Source organism: Musca autumnalis, unplaced genomic scaffold, assembly GCF_047663935.1.
Source record: "Musca autumnalis isolate F117 unplaced genomic scaffold, ASM4766393v1 scaffold_4, whole genome shotgun sequence".
NCBI lineage: Eukaryota > Metazoa > Arthropoda > Insecta > Diptera > Muscidae > Musca > Musca autumnalis.
This window is the reverse complement of record NW_027411977.1, coordinates 147993676-148013284: the sequence shown is the minus strand read 5'-3', so window position 1 is coordinate 148013284 and position 19609 is coordinate 147993676. Positions and strand designations below refer to the sequence as shown.

Sequence of the window (19609 nt, the reverse complement as noted above, 5' to 3'; positions counted from 1 at the left end):
TAATGAATTCAATCGTCAAAAAACGAAGGTCGTTAGAGGGTCCAAAAAAGGCCGTTGTGCCAGAAAAAAATTAAGCCGTGCGTGAACGGATAACGCAAGATCACCATGTTTTATACCTTGAGATAGAGACATCCTTGGGCATTATTCCACCAACTAACAGTTGATATTGAACCAAAATAGGCTCTTCTCGCTGGATTCCGTGTCGATCGTTGCGAAGTGCTTAAAAAAACGGTGCTTCAAAAGACGTTTATAAGATGGAGGATGGAAGCGTTCAAAAACCATGTTTTGGAGGTGTCTTACTCGGAGGTGAAAAAGTGCTTCAATAGTTGGTTTGAGCGCATGAAAAAGCGTGTAAATCATGATGGAGACTACTTAAGAAAACAATATAACTGTTGATAAATATTCGTGTTTATATTATTAGTCCGGAAACTTTTCTAGTTCCCCTCGCATCTATTTCATTCTATTTTTCGTACAGATATGACTAATATAATTGGCTTATACAATCTAAAAACTTCTTCATATTCATTGTTCTATTTTCAGATATTAGTCAGTACTACATTTATAATTTGCTCAGCTCACTCAACACCGCCCTGTGGCTTATATGGTGCGCCTCCATGTCAATTTTTACCGGCACCACCCGGCCAGACGCCATCGTGTGCGCGACCAGGAAAAACCTACTGTGAACATATCGACAACTATCCAACGTAAGTTAATGCCAACAACAAACAAAACTCACTTTATTACACATTCTTTGCATAGTTATGTAATCTCCGTTACATGGCTAATTTTAATGGTGTCTAAAAATAGATTCAAAGCTATTATTATCTAAACATTTTTTGTTTGAAACCAGAAACAATAAATTCAATTCTTTGATGGAGACAAGTAAATCATTAGCTCCCACATCTTCGGATTGGAGGCCATATTGCAACAAAGTAACTTTGACTGGCTAAAATTCAAAAACCGCTTTACCACACTTCTACATTTGGCTGAGTGCGTTTTATTATCATTGTCGCCCCCATGAAGAAGACATTAAGTCAAAGTGATAAATGACCGGGCAAGCATAAACAAAAAAACGTGTTATTCCGGCACTATTTGGGGAATTTTGAGTTAACGTCGTCGATCGTAAGATCAACTTAATAAAAACGTTAGATGTTTGAACAATTTGCATATTTAGTTGCCGTTCTTCTCTTTAAAAATAAACAGTAATGCTTGTGTGTAATGGTGCGGCACAGTACCATAAGCTAGCTTAAAATCGAAATCAGATTTAGAATGGAATAATGACATTAACATTACCACTTGACTTGATTTGTTTTAATTCTTAAATATTTGGGTTTATTTTTCACAACAAAATACACAAAAATATACAAGTTATGTATATTGATTTGAAAGAATGAAATAAATTGGTATCAGCAGGTTGCTGTGCCCTACCCTGTAGTGATTCTACCATGGGTTTGCATTTGAACTTGCTCAATGTTGCTGAACAAATATCCTCATTAAATATTAGCAAGTATTCATTTATGCAACTAACTGTAAACATTTAAGTAAAATAAAGCATTCAGTAACTAATGGTAACAACAGTAACAATATATCGGGTTCACTGAGCAGATCGGTCTTTTCTTTTCCCGACCTCGAATGAAAGTATTAGGATCCTGTACATATTGTAAAAAACCTTATGGCCTGTTTCTCTAAGACGATTCGAATTCAAATTCGTTCAAATTATTACCAAACTCCTGCTGTTTTAGAAAATGTTTGTTTGATTGAAAACAAAAACGAATCAAGCATTTAAAAAAAACCGAAGTCTAGTAGTATTTCGAACGAACTTCTATTCGAATCGTCTTAGTGAAACAGGCCATTAAGAATGACCATATTAAATATTCAACATTAAAGAACATCTCATCGTTCCACAGATCTAGCTCCTTTGGTAACTTATCTTAAACTAAATCAGTGGGCATATACAGAAACATTTTCATAGGATTATAGAATTTTCATGTTTGTTTTTATTATCATCATAGCTGAAGATATCACTCAGCAAAAACGGGTTTATAAACTAATTATCAGCAGTTGTAACTATTTACTAATCAGACTACTAATCTATTATATTAATATGTGTCTATTATTTAAACATGGTGTGCTTCTGTGTTTTGTATTCACAGTGGGTAGAAAACACAAACGTCAACATAGATACACTAATCTGAAATTTCGCAATGAGATGGGTAAAATCTTTGGAAGATTGATTGAAGTTTTTAACTCGAAAAGCAAACTGTTTGCAAATGAATTTTTTCCGGTACACTGTTGTAGAAAGATGCCCGCAATGCACGATTAAATAATACCAATCAACCCTGAAAATGCAAATAACTTCTTGTATTCATTTTTATACCCTCCACCATAAGATGGGGGATATATTAATTTTGTCATTCCGTTTGTAACTACTCGAAATAATCATTGTAGACCCCAGAAACTATATATGGCAAATAACAAAATTCCTTTGCAATTCCATTTGAAAGAAATTAAAAAAAAATTTTTCGGGAGCACATTTACGATTATTGTTATAGAGTTAAAGGAAAAAAATCTGGTTTCAAATCTGCTCGCGTTCACGAAATTGGTGGTAAGCATATATCAGTAACAGCATTTGATATCCACCCGTAGATGCGCCAAAATTTCAAAATGTGTTTTTATTTTCGCGGAAAATCAAAAAAATTAAAAAAATCTGGCAATAAATTTAAATTATACTAACTCAGAGCCCGTATAAACCTCTAAAAAACTAAATTAAAAATACGTACAGAAACTAGACAACGCGTAAAAAAATGTGAAACCAAAATTATAAACATTGGCTTTATAAATTGCATATTATAACAACAACAAAAAGAAACAACTCATTGTTGGAAAATATTGTTACAAATATATTTTTTGGTTTGTTTCGAAAAATTAGAAAAAAATATTTGAGAATTATCCAACTATTTCGCTAAAATCTAATACATAAATTAAAGTATTCTGCTAAAATTTTATCAAAATATATGGTTTACCATCGTGAAAGATTAACTGCTACTGTGATAACTTATAAGGAAAGGAAGTTAAGAGTAATATTGAAATTACTATCATTTAAAAGATATGAAAATTAAAAAGCCTGTAATTCGCGAATTAGTTAAAGTCGGTTGATGCGCATCCGATTTTGGATAAAGCGAATCAACCTCTTTCAATATTTATGCATATTTCGATGTTTTACTCAGCGGCCATTGTGTGCCGCCAGTTGCATCATGCACTGCAAAAAACCTTAAAGTTGGTAAAAGTCGCGCAATGTGCATACGATTTTGATGCGCATCCGGTTTCATCAGCGCCCATCAAAAATACGTCAATATACACTTATTTCAAATAGATTCTTCAAAAACCGCGGATGTGCCTCCACATTCAATTTTTGGCGAAATACCCATACTACTCGCGTATCTCTGTTTTTTTATGACAAGCGTTTTCGCAAATATTATAATCGCGAGTAAAGGATTCCATTTATGTAAAAAATGTTAAAGAAAATCGCGGTTTAGTACGCGGATTTGTCAAAATAAATTTTTGCTGATTTTCCTATTTTCAGGGTATATATATCCGCGGTTTTAGTGGATGGATTCGATCGCGGATGGGCTCATTAGATCCGTCGCGTAAAAAAACTAAATTCACGCGGGGTACAAAGGAAATTGAATGACACTTGTAAATTTTAAACGCAAAAAATAGTTTTTTTTATAAAAATTCACGCATCAAATATTGGCCTTTAGACTCTACTTACTAAGATGCTGTAAGGAGCACACTCATGAGCTATGCATTAAATGACGTAAAACCACGAGTTTTGTAATCCTACTATGAGTTTTGAATATTATCTTGTTGCGCGTCCAAATTATTAAAACAATTCAAAAAACCCCGAAATTCCGGCTTCAAAATGTCAGCATCAATTTTAGGTGGATGCAGTGGATATATCGAAAAATGATACACTAGTATCATATTGCCCATGAAGTATTCTTTGAGTCTTTCTTTGGGCATATGTCTATAAAATGTAAGGTTAAGCCAGAAATCGGAAGGGAGCATAAAAAAACTTGTTGGTTTCAACCCATTTTTACCTATTTTTCTACATTGATGCCAACACAGCTTCCACGTAAATTAATTTTAATGGTCAACCTTATGGGATTCCTCCTAAAACACTTCCTTTTAAAGAATTTATATCATACTATATAGCATATGTTAACAGTTCGCGAATACTGAATGGGTGAAACTAGGATTCATCGATTGTAAAAAATTTTTGTTTTTCCCCATATATTCTTGATCATCGTGCAATTCTTCATCGGAATAGCCATGTCTGTCCGTCTGTGAAAATCACTCTAGCGTCCGAACGGATTGAAGTAGATGGATGACATTTTGGTAAAATCTATTATATGTACGTAGGACTTTTGGCATTGAAAGCAGGCTATGTAGGTCCACGTTTTCGTATAGCCCCCAAACAAAGTGAAGCGTGACGCGTCGTCGTTTTAAGGAATTTTTAAGATAATTGTTCCGTTTTACCACCGAATCGGTTGAAATTTGGTATTTTGTGTTTCCAGAGGGTAAAAAACATCATCATCTATCAAAGTTTGTTTATATAGGTCCACGTTTTGGTATAGTTCCCATATAACGCCCCATATATAGTACGCGTCACTTTAAGATATTTTGAATGTATTAGTCCCATTTGACCACAGAATCGGTTGTGACTTTGTATTTTGTGTTTCCAGAGGCTAAGAAACATTTCTACCATAAAATATGTATATAGGTCCACGTTTTAATATAGCCCCCATAGGACGATATTTCCCCGATTTTCGGTATTTTGAAGATGTTATCCTCATTATCACACCGAAATGGTAAATGAAATTAAGTCTTCTTTGGGGGTTTGAAACTTTCCCCCAGAAATGTGTAGGTATAGGTCCACGCCTTCATATAGCCCCCATAGAACAGTTCCTCCCGATTTTCGGTATTTTGAAGGTTGTGGCCACATTAACCCACCGAAATGGCTGAAATTTGGAATTGGGTCTTCATTTGGGGTAATAAACGCATATGAAATGTGTCGGTATAGGTCCGCGTCTTCATATAGCCCCCATAGAACGGTATCTCCTGATTTTCGGTGTTTTGAAGGTTGTGACCTCAATATGCCACCGAAATGACTGAAATTTGGTAGTTAGTCTTCGTTAAGGGTATACAACTTTCAACATGAAATTTGTCGGTATAGGTCCATACCCTCATATAGCCCCCATAGGACGATATCTCCCAGATATGTTGCATTAGCATTAGTGGGTATTACTGAATGAAGTTTTGGGTTGCCCGCGAGAGTTTTAGCCATTTCACATCTCACATTTAAATCCTCTTTCGTATTTAAATAATCATCTTCTGGAGAGCATATCACTTAAATATTTGATAGATTGATTATTCGGCTCGGATGCCCATTCATATAATTCCCAAGCTGTAATTATTTGACTATCAGTTTAGTTAGTTTAATTTCCGACGGGTACAAGAATTACTAAACCATTTTCAAAATCGAAAAATGTTTTTAAGATATTTAAGATAAATTTCTAAATAAAACAACAAAACCAGTATTAATAAATGTAACTTTTTATTTTTTGATAAAATTACAAATGTTTCATACTGGTATAGAGAAAGAATTGTACGGAAAAACTAATAATTATTCGAATAACACTACCGAATAGGACTTAACACTTTTGTAAATAATACAAAATTAATTAATACAAAAAAAATTCCAGAAAATAGAGGAGTACAATTATTGATAAAAATTAAATTCGCGACCCCACTGTACAAAATTCTTTTTCTTTTTTTATTAGATAGCTGATAAACACAATTTTTTTCTATTTCGACCAATATTAAAGAAGTTATGAGTATTTCTTTGCATATAGTTTTTATAGAATTCGGCGATATCCCCGCAACCGTTAGCCCAAACAAATCTGAAAATGTACTGACATATTTTGCTAAGGAGCAGCATCAAAACAGCAAAACATAAAGGAAATCAAAAACCAAATTTTTCCAAAGTGTCCGATTTCACTCAGAAATCCCCATATATTTTCTTCATCCCACCGTCCGACTGTGGTAATCTGCGTCTTTTGTTTGGAGGCAGTCCAAGTTCGATGTTGGGCTATATCGGTCCACGTTTTGGAAAAGCCCCCATTTAAAGGTACAACCCGATTTCAGGCATTTTCATGTTTTTATAGTGGTCAAATACTTCTTTACCAAATCTTTAGCTGCATTTTCACACCGAATTAGCTATAATTGGGCTTTAAGGTTTTATAGTGGTCGAAAACTTCTCCACAAAAAATTGTAGACATATGTAGGTCCACGTTTTGGTATAGTGGTAAACGGTACCACCCAATTTCAGGTATTTTTACGTTTTGAGTCATATTTCAGGGTACCTAGTGGTCAGAAAACTGTTCCCCCACAAATTGTGGACTTAACGGAGCGGCCTAATTTCAGGTATTTTTAAATTTTTACCTACTTTTTGACCGAATTGGCTGTAATTTGGCATTTAGGGTTCCTATGTGTCCGGTAACTGCTGCATCTAAAATTGTGGACTTAGGCCAATGTTTCAGAGAAGTGCCCATATAACGGTACCCTCTGATTTCATGTGTTTAGAAGTTTTTAGCTTCATTTGAGTACAAATAGGCTGTAATTAATAGTTCCCAGTGGCCTGAAAATTCTCCACAACTGTATAACGGACCAATCTGAACAACTTAGCTGTAATTTGACATTAAGAGTTCCTAGTGATCAGAAGACTTTTCCGCCTAACACGTTTTGGAATATCTAGCACATGACAGTACTGCCCGACTCCAGATATTTTGGAGTTTTTAGGTACATTTCTACATTTTTTAACTACATTTTGAGAGTAGTTATTGTATAGCTGTTTTGGAACCGCTCACGGCCCTAGGGGCTAGGTTACTGTGTTTGTCAAATAAATTAAAATTAAATTAAAAAAATTAAAAAATTTTCTGACCGAATTGGCTGTATTTTGGAATTTAGTGTTCCTATTGGTCAGATAACTGCTCCACAATTCTTGGCTGTAGTTTAGTTTTGGCTGTAATTTTGCCAACATTTCAGAATAGTTTTTTAATGTTTTTACCTACATTTTTGCCCGATTTGGCTGTTATTTAGCATTAAGAGTTCTCAGCGACCCAAAAACTTATCCACCAAAATGATAGACATAGGACTTCATATTGGAATAGCTCCCACGGTACCCATTTTCAGATATTTTCCAGTCTTAGCTACCTTTTCTAACTGAGTTAGCTATAATTTTTATCGACATTTGCTACCCAAATTCGGTCTGATTTGGCATTTGGGTTCAAAGTGGTCAAAAATGTCTCCTCCGAAATTGTGTACATAGGTCTACGTTTTGTAATAGTCACAACATAACGGTACCGCCCGATTTCAGGTATTTTGGAGGGTTTAAGTACATTTTCTGACCGAATTAGCTTAATTTTGCTATTTAGTGGTCAGATAACTTCTTCACTAAAATTAGGTTCACTTTTTGGAATAGATACCGTATAACGATACCGCCCGATTTTTGAGATTTTTAAGTTTTTACTTGAATGTAATTTGGCTACCGCTTTTTTAATTGTTTTATTTTTTTAATCACATTGCGTGAGGTTTTATATAAAAACTCATAAAATGTGATATTGGGAAATGTGGTCGTATAAATGTTATCACCCTAATTAAGACTCTAATGCAAGTTAAAATGGTAATTCAAATATAGGTTTGTTTAGATGTTTTGCCATTTTACATATATCACAGTTTTGCGTTTTTAGAACGTAACATAACGCCCATTTTACTGACTCGGCGTAGAATTGAATCTTAGAGAAAGCTTTGACTTTTTTCTATTGAGCAATATTGTTATGTTTATACTGCAAATGGAGAGCCCACGTTTTGTATTTTCGATAACAAGAATACCACCATGCACACATTTAAATTTTTATTCTTTTTTTTTTTTTTTGGTGTGGTCCTTGATAATTGGTAGGTTATAATTACAATATCGACTTAGTAGAAATCGCATTTAAAGTTATCAAACTTTCTTTACGTAAATGACTTTTGACAGGCTGTGACTTTTCCCTATATGTATATTTTACCCGATTAGATAATGTACCCCAATAATGTGACAAGTTAGAAATTGGAATCAGTTTGTATTTAAAAATCTATTGTTTCGCTTCTAAACACTGTGCTTGGATACAAATTTGTCCAATCTTCCTTGACCTACTAAACTTGACTTGACAGCTCGAAAAATCACAGATAAAATATGGCATATGTGTTTGTTGTTTTTCAAATTTATTATCTTAGCTGGGTTTTTTTCCTTATAGTAGCTGCTGTACAAATTAAACTAAGAAGTGTTGACTATTTTCCTTCACATGCCAACTTTATAAAGAGTTTTAACTTAAATAAAAATAAAACCTGTTTCCATATCAATTTCATTTTCAGTCGCAGCAGCCGCTCTGTCAGTAACTAAAAACATGAAATGGGTGGCCGTTAAATATTCTTTGGCAAACGTTAAGTTTGATTGGTAATTTCTTAATAACAGCTTTTAGATATCACATACATACATATGTATATTTTTATTTATACGGCTATGGTTAGTAAATCACGGTAAGCATATGCGACGATAAACATTCTTGGACGATCGGTATTTATTTGAAACGATCTCGAACATGACATATTTACGATTTGTTTTTGTTGACAGTGATTTGCATAAAACGTCAATGGCATTCGAGACAAGTCGTGAGGTATGTGGGCACACGACAAATTTGTAAACCCGAAATTCCAAGAGAAATTGAATTAGTAATGGTGTAGACGATTTAATTTCACAGCAATGCAGGTGCTTACTACATTACAGACATATTTTTAAGTACATACATACATATGTACTCGTATGCATACCGGAATGCGTTTGGTTTAGTCCCAATCAATGCATGCAATTCACCATATCTTTCATATTAGATACCTGCATGCCGATAAAAACTGTTTCATTTGGCATAAACCAAGTTACGCATTTCTCACATATGATATTCTGGATAAGAAATAACCCATTGTGCATAATAATATAGCAAATACTTGAAAAGTACAAGTACTTTGAGTGCACGTTATAACTAACTCTAGTATCGTGTAGGCAACGTTTGCCAAATTAACAAGTGAGCAAAGGCTATAGTCGGGACGGGGCCGACTATGTGATAGCCTTCAACACTACCCCTGTGCATACTCGTAAGCTTTTCAATGGTAACATTTTAATGGAGCTTTTATACCAACTGCTTTAGGGCTGACTGAACCAAAATAATTAATAATTTTATATTTGACTACGGTCGACAATGCACTTGATACATTGGAAGCTTTGTAGAAGAGAAAAATAAGAGAAGCAAAGTTATTTGTCATTAAAAAAATACTTCAAAATATTTAAATTGGGATAGCTTAGTGCATTTTGCAATAACTCTGATATGTTACCCTCAATGCCAATACAGATATCCGTTTGGAAATACAATTCCACAAATTGGAAATAGGGATATCTGAGAGTCTCTGTACCTCAAGTATTTGACCACTTTGGTAACACAATAGAAATCAATTTAAACCTCAGAATGTTAGTGACTGTTCTTTTGTTGAAATGCACCGAACCAAAGCTTGGATATTCGTCATTACAATTCAATTAAAAAAATAGCACGACAACCTACTTTGCATCTTTGTAAAGGTGAACGTTTCTTTCTCTATTGAAAGGCATTTGCTTCTAGGAGAGGAGGTTTTTGCATAGAACAAAATGTTGAAATAGTGGTGTAGGGTATACAAGTGGAAAGTGGGATGTACACCAACCTAACTTGTATTACTGTAAAGGTGATATTTTCTACTTACATTGACAGGCTTTCCTTTTGGAATACCGCTACTAGCAGCGAAGATATTCGCATAAGAATAAAACGTTGAATTTTGCTCCACATTCGTTTTTTGCTCATACCGACACCTGAATATTAGCAACCATCTTTACTTACTTTACTTAGCTGGCCCATTACAGAACATTTGTTCCATAGGCGGAACTAAGAAAAGATCTTCAATTCTCTCTATTTGTTGCTTCGCACTCTGGAATATCGCGCCTTTTCATCTCATCATCCACTTGTTTGCGCCATCTATTCCTTGGCCTGCCAATTCTGCGTGCACCGCCAAGCGGTCCGTGTTTACACGCCTTTTTAGCGGGTTCATCATCGCTCGTTCTTATGATATGGCCTAGCCAACGCAATCGCTGCATCTCGATACGTTTAACAATATTGATGTCGTTGTATAGCAGATACAGCTCGTGGTTCATGCGACGTCGATATTCACCGTCAACGCAGATTGGTCCGTAGATCTTTCGAAGAATTTTTCTCCCAAACACACCAAGCACCGCCATGTCTGTTTGCGCAAGTACCCAGGCTTCGGAGCCATACATCAGCACGGGTAGCATCAGTGTTTTGTAGAGCGCTATTTTTGTTTGACGAGATGTGGCTTTGTTTTTAAATTGCTTACTTAAACCAAAGTAGCATCTGTTGGCCAATACAATTCTTCTTTTTATTTCACAACTGATGTCGTTTGTTGTGTTTACGGAGGTGCCGAGGTAGACGAAGTCTTTTACTACCTCAATATTATAGGAACCAACTTCCATAGTCGGTCCGAGCTAAATGGACGCATTGAGCGTCGACACAATCAACTTGGTCTTCTCATCGTTTACCGCCAGACCCACTTTAGCAGATTCTCCTTCGACCTTCATAAAGGTATCAGTTACTTCTTTTACTGATCGGCCCATGATGTCTATATCATCAGCCACTTCTTTTGACGTTTGCCTCTCGTATAACCTTTTCCAGCAGGATGTTGAAGAGATCACACGAAAGGCTGTCTCCTTGTCTGAAACCTCTTTTGGTACCAAACTCTTCGAAGAGGTTCTTTCCTATTTTAACTGAGGACCTCGTGTCAGTTAAAGTCATTTTTCAAAGCCGGATGAGCTTTGCGGGGATACCAAATTCAGACATGGCTTGGAATACCTTTGAATGCCGCGGGCTGTCGAAGGCTGCTTTATAATCGACAAAAAGGTGGTAGGTGTCGATCTGCATCTCTTGGGTCTTCTCCAGGATTTGTCGCAGGGTAAATATCTGGTCAATGGTGGACTTGCCAGGTCTAAAGCCGCATTGGTATGGTCCAATTATCTCGTTGACCATAGGCTTTAGTCGTTCGCACAATATCCCTGACACGATCTTGTAGGCAATAGGGAGTAGACTTATGCCCCTATAGTTAGAGCATACAGTCTTATCTCCCTTCTTGTGGACGGGGCACAGGATACTCAGGTTCCAATCGTCGGGTACTCATTCTTCCTGCCAGATGGTGCTAACTAGCTGATGAATACACCTTATCAGCGTCGCCTCCGGTTTAGAACAGCTCGGCTGGTAATCCATTGGCTCCTGCTGCCTTATTATTCTTCAGCCGATTTATTGCTGTCTTTACCTCATCTTGGCTGGGCGGTATACATTCAATACCATCTTGTGGGATTGGGACTGTGGTTTCTTCGTCGTCTTCGCTGCTATTGGATACCAACAGTTTTGAAAAATGTTCTTTCCATATCCTGAGTACACTATATGTATCAGTTACCAAATTACCTTGCTGGTCTCTACAGGAGGATGTGCCTGTAACAAAACCATCAGTTTGATGCTTGACTCTTTGGTAGAATTTTCGGACTTCATTCTGGCTCCTGTACATCTTGATTTTTTCACACTCCCGCTTTTCCATCTCTCTCTTTTTCCTGCGGAAAAGACATTTCTCCTCTCTCCTTTTCTCCCTGTATCACCCTCGTGCGCTACGCGTTGCTACGGATTGTAAAGTAGCCCTAAATGCCGCATTTTTCTCTTCGGCGGCAGCGCGACGGTCCTGATCATACCATGGATTGCTTGGTGGAGGTCTCTGGTATCCAAGTATGGATTTTGCGGCTGTTTGCATGGAGTGGGCAATGATTTGCCATTGCGCTGATATGTTATCGGAATGAGCAGTGCTTTGATTAAGCAATTGGGCTAGTTGAGTGGAATATGCTGTGACTATCTGTTGTGATTGCAGCTTACCGATGTCTAACTTTCGCGTTGTGTCTGTTCGTACTTTGTTTGCTATGTTTAAGCGGGTGCGTACCTTTGCTGCAACAAGGTGGTGGTCCGAATCAATGTTTGCGCCTCGAACGATCGTACAACCAACACGCTCGATGAATGTCTTCCATCTATCACAACATGATCAATTTGATTTCTTGTTTTCTGATCTGGAGACAGCCAGGTGCCCTTATGAATATCGAGAAGTTAAATCTGGTACTGCTAACTACCATGTTTTTTGCAGCTGCAAAGTCTATCAGCCTCATACCGTTGTCAGATGCTTCACTGTGGAGACTGAATTTCCCGACTGTTGAGCCAAAGATATTCTCCTTTTCAATTTTGGCATTAAAATCGCCTAGAATGATTTTAATGTCATGGGCAGGGCAACGGTCATATGTTTCTTCTAAGCGCTCGTAAAATATATCTTTGGTCTGTTCGTCCTTTTCTTCAGTGGGAGCATGAGCGCAAATAAAACTGATGTTGAAGAATTTAGCTTTTATTCGAATTGCAGCAAGTCTTTCATTCACTGGGGTGAAGCTTGATACCAGATGTTTTAGCCTCCGACTAACTACGAATCCGCAACCAAGCTCATGCTTTACGTCATGTCAGCCATAATACAGTGCGTCACCTTTAGGTGTTGTTGTGACTCCTTTCCCAATTCATCGTATTTCCTGTACGGCAGTAATATCGGCCTTGTACTGTTCGTCAACATAAGAGGGGTTTATTTTTCTTTTCTTTCGTTTTTTCATAGTAGGCTTTTTTTCTAGGGGAGGGTTACTAACCCGACGCCCAAACCCAAGTTTTTAACGTTCTTATGGGTGAACGCGCGGCACATGTACGGATGTTAAAAGCAGTTCCCCAGGTGACACCACGGGGAGGCCAGTATCCACTTGAGATGAAAGAGGGACCAAGATAAATCCTGGGCTTTGCCATGTTAAAACCGGCCAGGACCTTTCCTTGGTATCTTCCATCCCCTACGTCACCCATTATGCAACCATCACTAAACTTAATAAGCTTCCTCGTCTCTGGGACCCCCATTAACCACCAAAATTTCGTGACTATCTGATCAAAATTGCGACGTGAAAAAATTACCGACTACTACGATATCTCCTTTGTTTGCAACAACATACTTTGCAACAATGCAAAGGAAATCTTATCTTCTTCCATCGACGGGCTTTCCTTTTGAAATACGCCTACTAGAAGCGGAGATATTCGCATATGAATAAAACGTTGCCTCCGTGGTGCAAAGTTATGCACACCCGCCATGGACGCAGAAGGTCGTGGGTTCGATTCCCCGGCTAGGCAACATCAAACTTTCAACGGTGGCAAAGTACCCCTCAGTAATGATGGTGGCATGTCCTGAGTATTTCAGCCATTTAAAACTTCTCTACAAATGGTGTCTTAGGACACGCCGTTCGGACTCGGCGATAAACTTTAGGTCCAATATCATTGAGATAATATGAATCGGGGTACACTCATTAATATGAGAGAAGTCTCCCTTGTTCCGCCTGGGATATTTGTGGAACAATTACAATAAATGAATGTTCTCCACATAAGTTTTTTGCCCATTCCGACCCCTGAATATTATGCAACCATCACCAAAGTTAATAGGATTCTTCCTCTATAGGACACCCATTAACCCTCAGACGACGAGCAGATCAAAATTGCGATCTGTAGCGTGATTAAAAAATGGAATAATGGGATGTATTACCGACTATTGTCATATCTCCGTTATTTGGCCACCTACACCAACCTACTTTTTTTCATCATTGTAAAGATGGGATTGTCTACTTTCATATTCAGACTTTGCTTTTGAAAAGTCTCCAACCAAAGCTGCGATATTCGTCATTGTAATTAAAATCGTAAAAATGAAAAGTTGCGTTTTATTTGCGACTATTATGATATCTTCGTTTTTTAACCACCTACGACAAACTACTCTGCATCGTTAGAAAGGTGATATTTTCTACTTTCATTGGTTTTGCTTTTGGTATACCCCATATAGAAACTGCGATATTCGCTTTGGAAAAAACGTTGACTTTTTCTCCAAATATGTTTTTTGTCCATTCCGACCCCGACGAGCTGAGTCGATCTGGCTATGTGTGTCCATCCGACGGACCTAAACATTGTAATCACCCTACAGGGAGCAATTTTGATGGGATCGTCAGGAAATTTTGTGGATTGATGAGAGTCCTGGAGGGGAAGAAGCCTATGGATGTTGGTGAGGGTCAGATAAGATTCAGGGGTCGGAATGGGCAAAAAAACTTATGTGGAGAAAACACAAGGTTTCGGTCTAATGCAAATATTTCCGCTACTATTGAGAGTATTCCACATGCAAAGCAATGCAAGTGGAAAACTTCACCTTTACAGCAATGTAAAGTTGGTTGGAGCAGGTTGACAAACAACGGAGATATCGCAATAGTCGCTAATCCAACCCTAGTTTTCATTTTTGGTATTTCAATTGCAAAGTCGATTATCACAGCTCTGGCTAGTGACCTTCCAAAAGCAAAGAATGCCTATTAAAGTAGAAAATCTCACCTTTACAATAATACAACGTATGACACATCCCATTTTTCTTTTTTTTTTTGTAATCAAGCTACGAAATTTTGGGGGCTGATGGGTCCCAGATAGGAAGAAAGTTATTGGTTTTGGACATGATCAGATAATGTTCATGGTCGGAATGGGCAAAAGACTAATGTCGAGAAAAACGTATTGTTCTTCTGTAGTGGTTCGTGGTTTCTGTACAACAATCCACCCTAACATATAGTCCAAACTTTGACTTTCCTTTTCCCCTCAAATTGACTGTGCTACTCTGCTATCCGCTACTAGGCTATCCAAGGCGGAAGGTGATACCGGCATTCATTTGCTGTCAAAACATGTTTTTAATCACAAATAAATAACAAATATTTCATTTATTGTTGTTTATTAGGACCGAGGTAATTATTTATTACATTTTTTTGTTTAATTAATTGAATTAATCGAGCTAACATGACCTAAGGAGTTTATATTTAAAAAGTGAATTCTTGCGAAGTCCCACACACCCAACCAATATGCTAAGATTGTTTCGCTGGTGGTTTTTCAGCTCATCTGGCACATAGGATGTGAATGGCTAGAAGACAACGGCGGAGTTTTAAAACTTCTATTTATACGGACATTATTGCAAATTTGAAGATACGAAGTATTCGGTTAATTCAGTTAATTAAAAAACAAATATTTATCTTTATATATTTATTCAAGCTTCGCGACGCATATTTTATCGTTTCCTTCTTTCTTTGGTGGATTCATCGCACAAAGCTTTTGACGGCAACTGAAGTCTAAGACCTGAATTCGCTTTCTGATTAATCTTACTAAATGAAACTTGGCTACCACAAAAGAACTCCAATAGCAATTCTCCAGCAAAAAATTTTGAAGCCACATTATATACATTCTACAATAACAGTAAGCTGAAAAATAATGGTTTATTTTTTTTTTTTAAATTTTACAAAACTACTTACCTTAGTCATTACTATGTAATGAGTACGGTGGCACACTAAAAAAGTACGGTCCGACTATAAAAACGAAAGTTGCGTGTTCAACGCTCACCGTTTCAAACAATTTTTTACAAGCAAAAATACGAAGAAGTGCACGTGGCACAGTGTGTATGTTCACAATTCGCATGTTCAAATCCAGCAGAGAGCAAAATAAAATGTGGAGTGTGTTGAAATTGAACTCAAATTCACCTCAACTGTTTTAAATATAGATCATATCGCACCTGTAGTAGAATTCTGTAACTCATTTTTCGAGTTCCGTTAAAAATCGTTAAAATTAAAATGCTTATAATTTCGGTAATTAACGAATTTTTTTCGGTAAGTTAGCGATCAAAATAAATTTGTCGCTAATTCCTACCGACAACTTTCATTCATCCTTTTCATTCATAATTTTGCATTTAAATTTTACCGATTTTTGTCTGTAACACAAAAGATTAGTTACAGAATTCCACTATTGTTCAAAAAAAGGTGTAAAAACTAAACATTTTGACATTTTCCCTGAAGAGGTGAGAGTGTTTTTAGATTATTTTTCAATTGCAAGTGGCCTTAGAATAAATAGTTATTCGGTGCGATATGCCCTTGCTAAAGTAAAGTTGATTTGTAAATACACGGAGGAAAAAAGGCCTTTCTAACATATGCCCCAAACATATTTTGCAGCAAACATATATTTGTTTGCAATCAGTCCCAAACATAACATATGTTTGGGTCCTGCAAACAAGTATATGTTTGGGTGCAAACAAATACAAACCCAAAAGCCACAAAAAAAAACAAACACATGCACTGAGAGCAAGTGAGCACACATTTCAATGTGTTTTACATTGAAATTTACGCTCCCTTGCTCTCAGTAAGCGCCCACTGGCTATCTCTAACATGTACACACATTTATAAATGGTGGTGGCTTAGGCACATCCGCGGTTCATGACGAATCTATTTGTAATATGTGTATATTGACGTATTTTTGAAGGGTGTGAAATCGGATGTGCTACTGAAATCGGAGGTGCTACTGAAATCGGATTTACCCACTCTAAGGTTTTTGCATTTTTGTGAAGCAACTGACGGCACATTTTACCCGCTGAGTGAAACATCGCACAATTTGCATAGATATATGAAGCGATTGATTCGCTGTATACAAAATCGGATGTGCGTAATTTTCGTATCCGTCTAAATCGACTTAGAATTTCACGCTGATCAGAATATATGTACCAGGGTGGATTTAAAAATCAATGTCGGATTTTTTTAGGCGGTGCCTCTAAGTTTTTTAGGTTTGTTAGATTTTAAAATTGCCAAAGTTTGAGCACAATCGGAATATGTTAACATGTGCCACTGGGGCCTTAAAGTATCCATGGGCCCTATATTGCTAATATTAAATTCCGAGCCGATTTTTACAATTTTTTTAAGATTAGTTTCTTAGCCACAAAATTTTTTCATCGATAGGACAATAAACGTTGTCTGTAGAGCTATTTCATGAAAATTCGTTTCTAGTCCCATACAAATTACCATGGAAACTTCGACGACCCAGTGGCACGTGTTAACATATTCCAATTGTGCTCAAACCTTAACAATCTTAAAATCTAACAAAACTAAACAATTTATGAGGGTGCCGACTAAAAAATCCGACATCATGCCTATTATTACGACATCATAATTATTACAAATGTTTCAAAATTTGACAGTTATATAAAGGAAAAGTTGCTGAAAAATTTGTTTCAGGAACATTTAGTAAGTAAAAAGACACACCAATCAATTGTTTCCCTTTGTGTTAAAACCACCTTAATATGTATTTTATAGCTTCGCAAATGATTATTACGATAAGTTGCAAACGGAATGACAAATATACCCTCCATATCATGGTGGAGGGTATAAAAATGACATATCGTTTTGCATCTCACTAATTTTCTTTAATTGTGAGAATCAGAAGAGATACATTCGACTCAAAATTAGATGCCTTCACTTAACTATAAATAAAAATGAAACATGTTCATCGATCTTTACGATCTATATCTGATTTGGTTTATATTTTATGCGGCTTTTCGTGAAAGCCGGGTTATTTCGGTTTTGGATAACACTATACGACACGAAAATTATTAACCATTTTCTGATACCGCAGCGTGATAGAAGAAAACAAATAAGAAGACACGTGTCCCGATGTTTTTCCCTATCACTTCAACTTTCGCGGCTATGGGGCCGACAACCTGAGGCCTTGATGTCAAAAGGGATCATATGTCAGGCTCATATCTTCTAAACCGCTAAGAATTTGGATTCACTCGTAGAAGCAAATTTGTAGCTCTCGTCTTAAAGAATAATAATTGCGAACACATAAAATCCATTCAACCTCATCTTCAAGGTACAAATCGCCAAGGTCAAATTATCGTTATGAGTTTTTCTCGGATTTTGGTCTACAGTTTTAAAACACTGTCCGACGGCCAAAATTACACTTGAACCGGACTATATACGTTTGAAAGTATAGGCAAAATGGAGTAAAATGGCATTTTTAATTTTTCGTTTTCTAATCGTTTTGACCTTTTAGAGGCCAAACAAATTTCAAAGGTAAACATTTTTTAAAAAAATATTTTAAATACTTTTGACTTAACTTTTCAAGGATATTTTTGATGTCCTTTTTATCCTGGAATGCTATAATTTATAATTATTATATAAAGCCTATACTCTCCTCTATAATACGACATCAATACCAGCATCGTAAGACGATTACAAGTATTTAAAATATTTTTTTTTTTTGAAAAATGTTGACCTTTGAAATTTGTTTGACCTCTAGAAGGTCAAAACGATGAGAAAACGAAAAATTAAAAATACCATTATACTCCATTTTGCCTATACTTTCAAACGTATATAGTCCGGTTCAAGAGTAACAAATTTTTTGAAAATTGTCGGACGGTGATATCGATCAATATTTAAGCAAACAACCAATTACAAAATGTACCTTACATCTCAATAAACAACGTTCTATGCCATTTTCAGCTGTAATTTAAAAAATAGCAGTTGTAATTCAGAAATTCCATTTGAAATTCTGATATTTTATTTTTAATTCACAAATTCCATTTATAATTCAGAATATCTATTTAAAATACAGATATTTTATTTGTAATTAGATATTCCATTTGAAATTCAGAATATGCCATTTGAATTTCAGAATTTCCATTTCAAATTCAGAAATTCCATTTGAAATTCAGATATTTCATTTGAAATTCAGAATATTTCACTTGAAATTCAGAATTACTTTATTACTCTAGCATGTCTCTCTGATGATGTAAATAAACCACATCATATATAAATTATATTTCATAAATTGATTATTTTCTGAAAAACTAATTGAAGGGTTCTGAATTTCAAAAAAAATATTCTGAATTTCAAATGCAATATTCCGAATATCAAATATAATTTCTGAATATCAAATGGAATATCTGAATTACAAATAAAATATCTGAATTTCAAATGGAATATCTGAATTTCAAAGAAAATATCTGAACTTCAAATGGAATATCTGAATTACAAATAAAATATCTGAGTTTCAAATAGAATTTCTGAATTATAAATAAAATACCTGAATTTCAAATGGAAGTTCTGAATTACAAATAAAATACCTGAATTTAAAATGGAATTTCTGAATTACAACTGCTATTTTCTGAATTACAGTTGAAAATGGTGTAGAACATACGAACTCTGTAGAAACGGTTCTCAATGGTCAAAATAGCAACACAAGTGCGATTTTCTTCCTCTTCTCTCGGCTTCATAAATTGATTACACACTAAACCGTTCAAAATTCAAAAAATATCAAGTACTTGATATATGTATGTTTGGAAGTAATTTAAGGAAAAGTTTCGGTGAAATCGGATATTTTTAATTTTGTGTGGGAACCGGTATAATCCATATTCGAACCTAATCGGTTTGGACCTTCGAGAGTTATTTTGCGCACCATTTTGAAGTCTTGTGTGGGAAGTG

General features: G+C 35.9%; 1 protein-coding gene across 8 annotated transcripts in view; it reads left to right on the top strand.

Moving 5' to 3' along the window:
- The window catches only part of spz5 (spatzle 5 Toll-1 receptor), a 90003-nt gene that overhangs the window by 55011 nt on the left and 15383 nt on the right, over positions 1-19609 (top strand). For all 8 annotated transcript variants that reach the window (XM_073980731.1, XM_073980734.1, XM_073980733.1 and 5 more), the window contains exon 4: positions 541-704. In XM_073980731.1, the coding sequence (XP_073836832.1) occupies positions 541-704 (164 nt within the window). The remainder of the gene's footprint in view (positions 1-540; positions 705-19609) is intronic.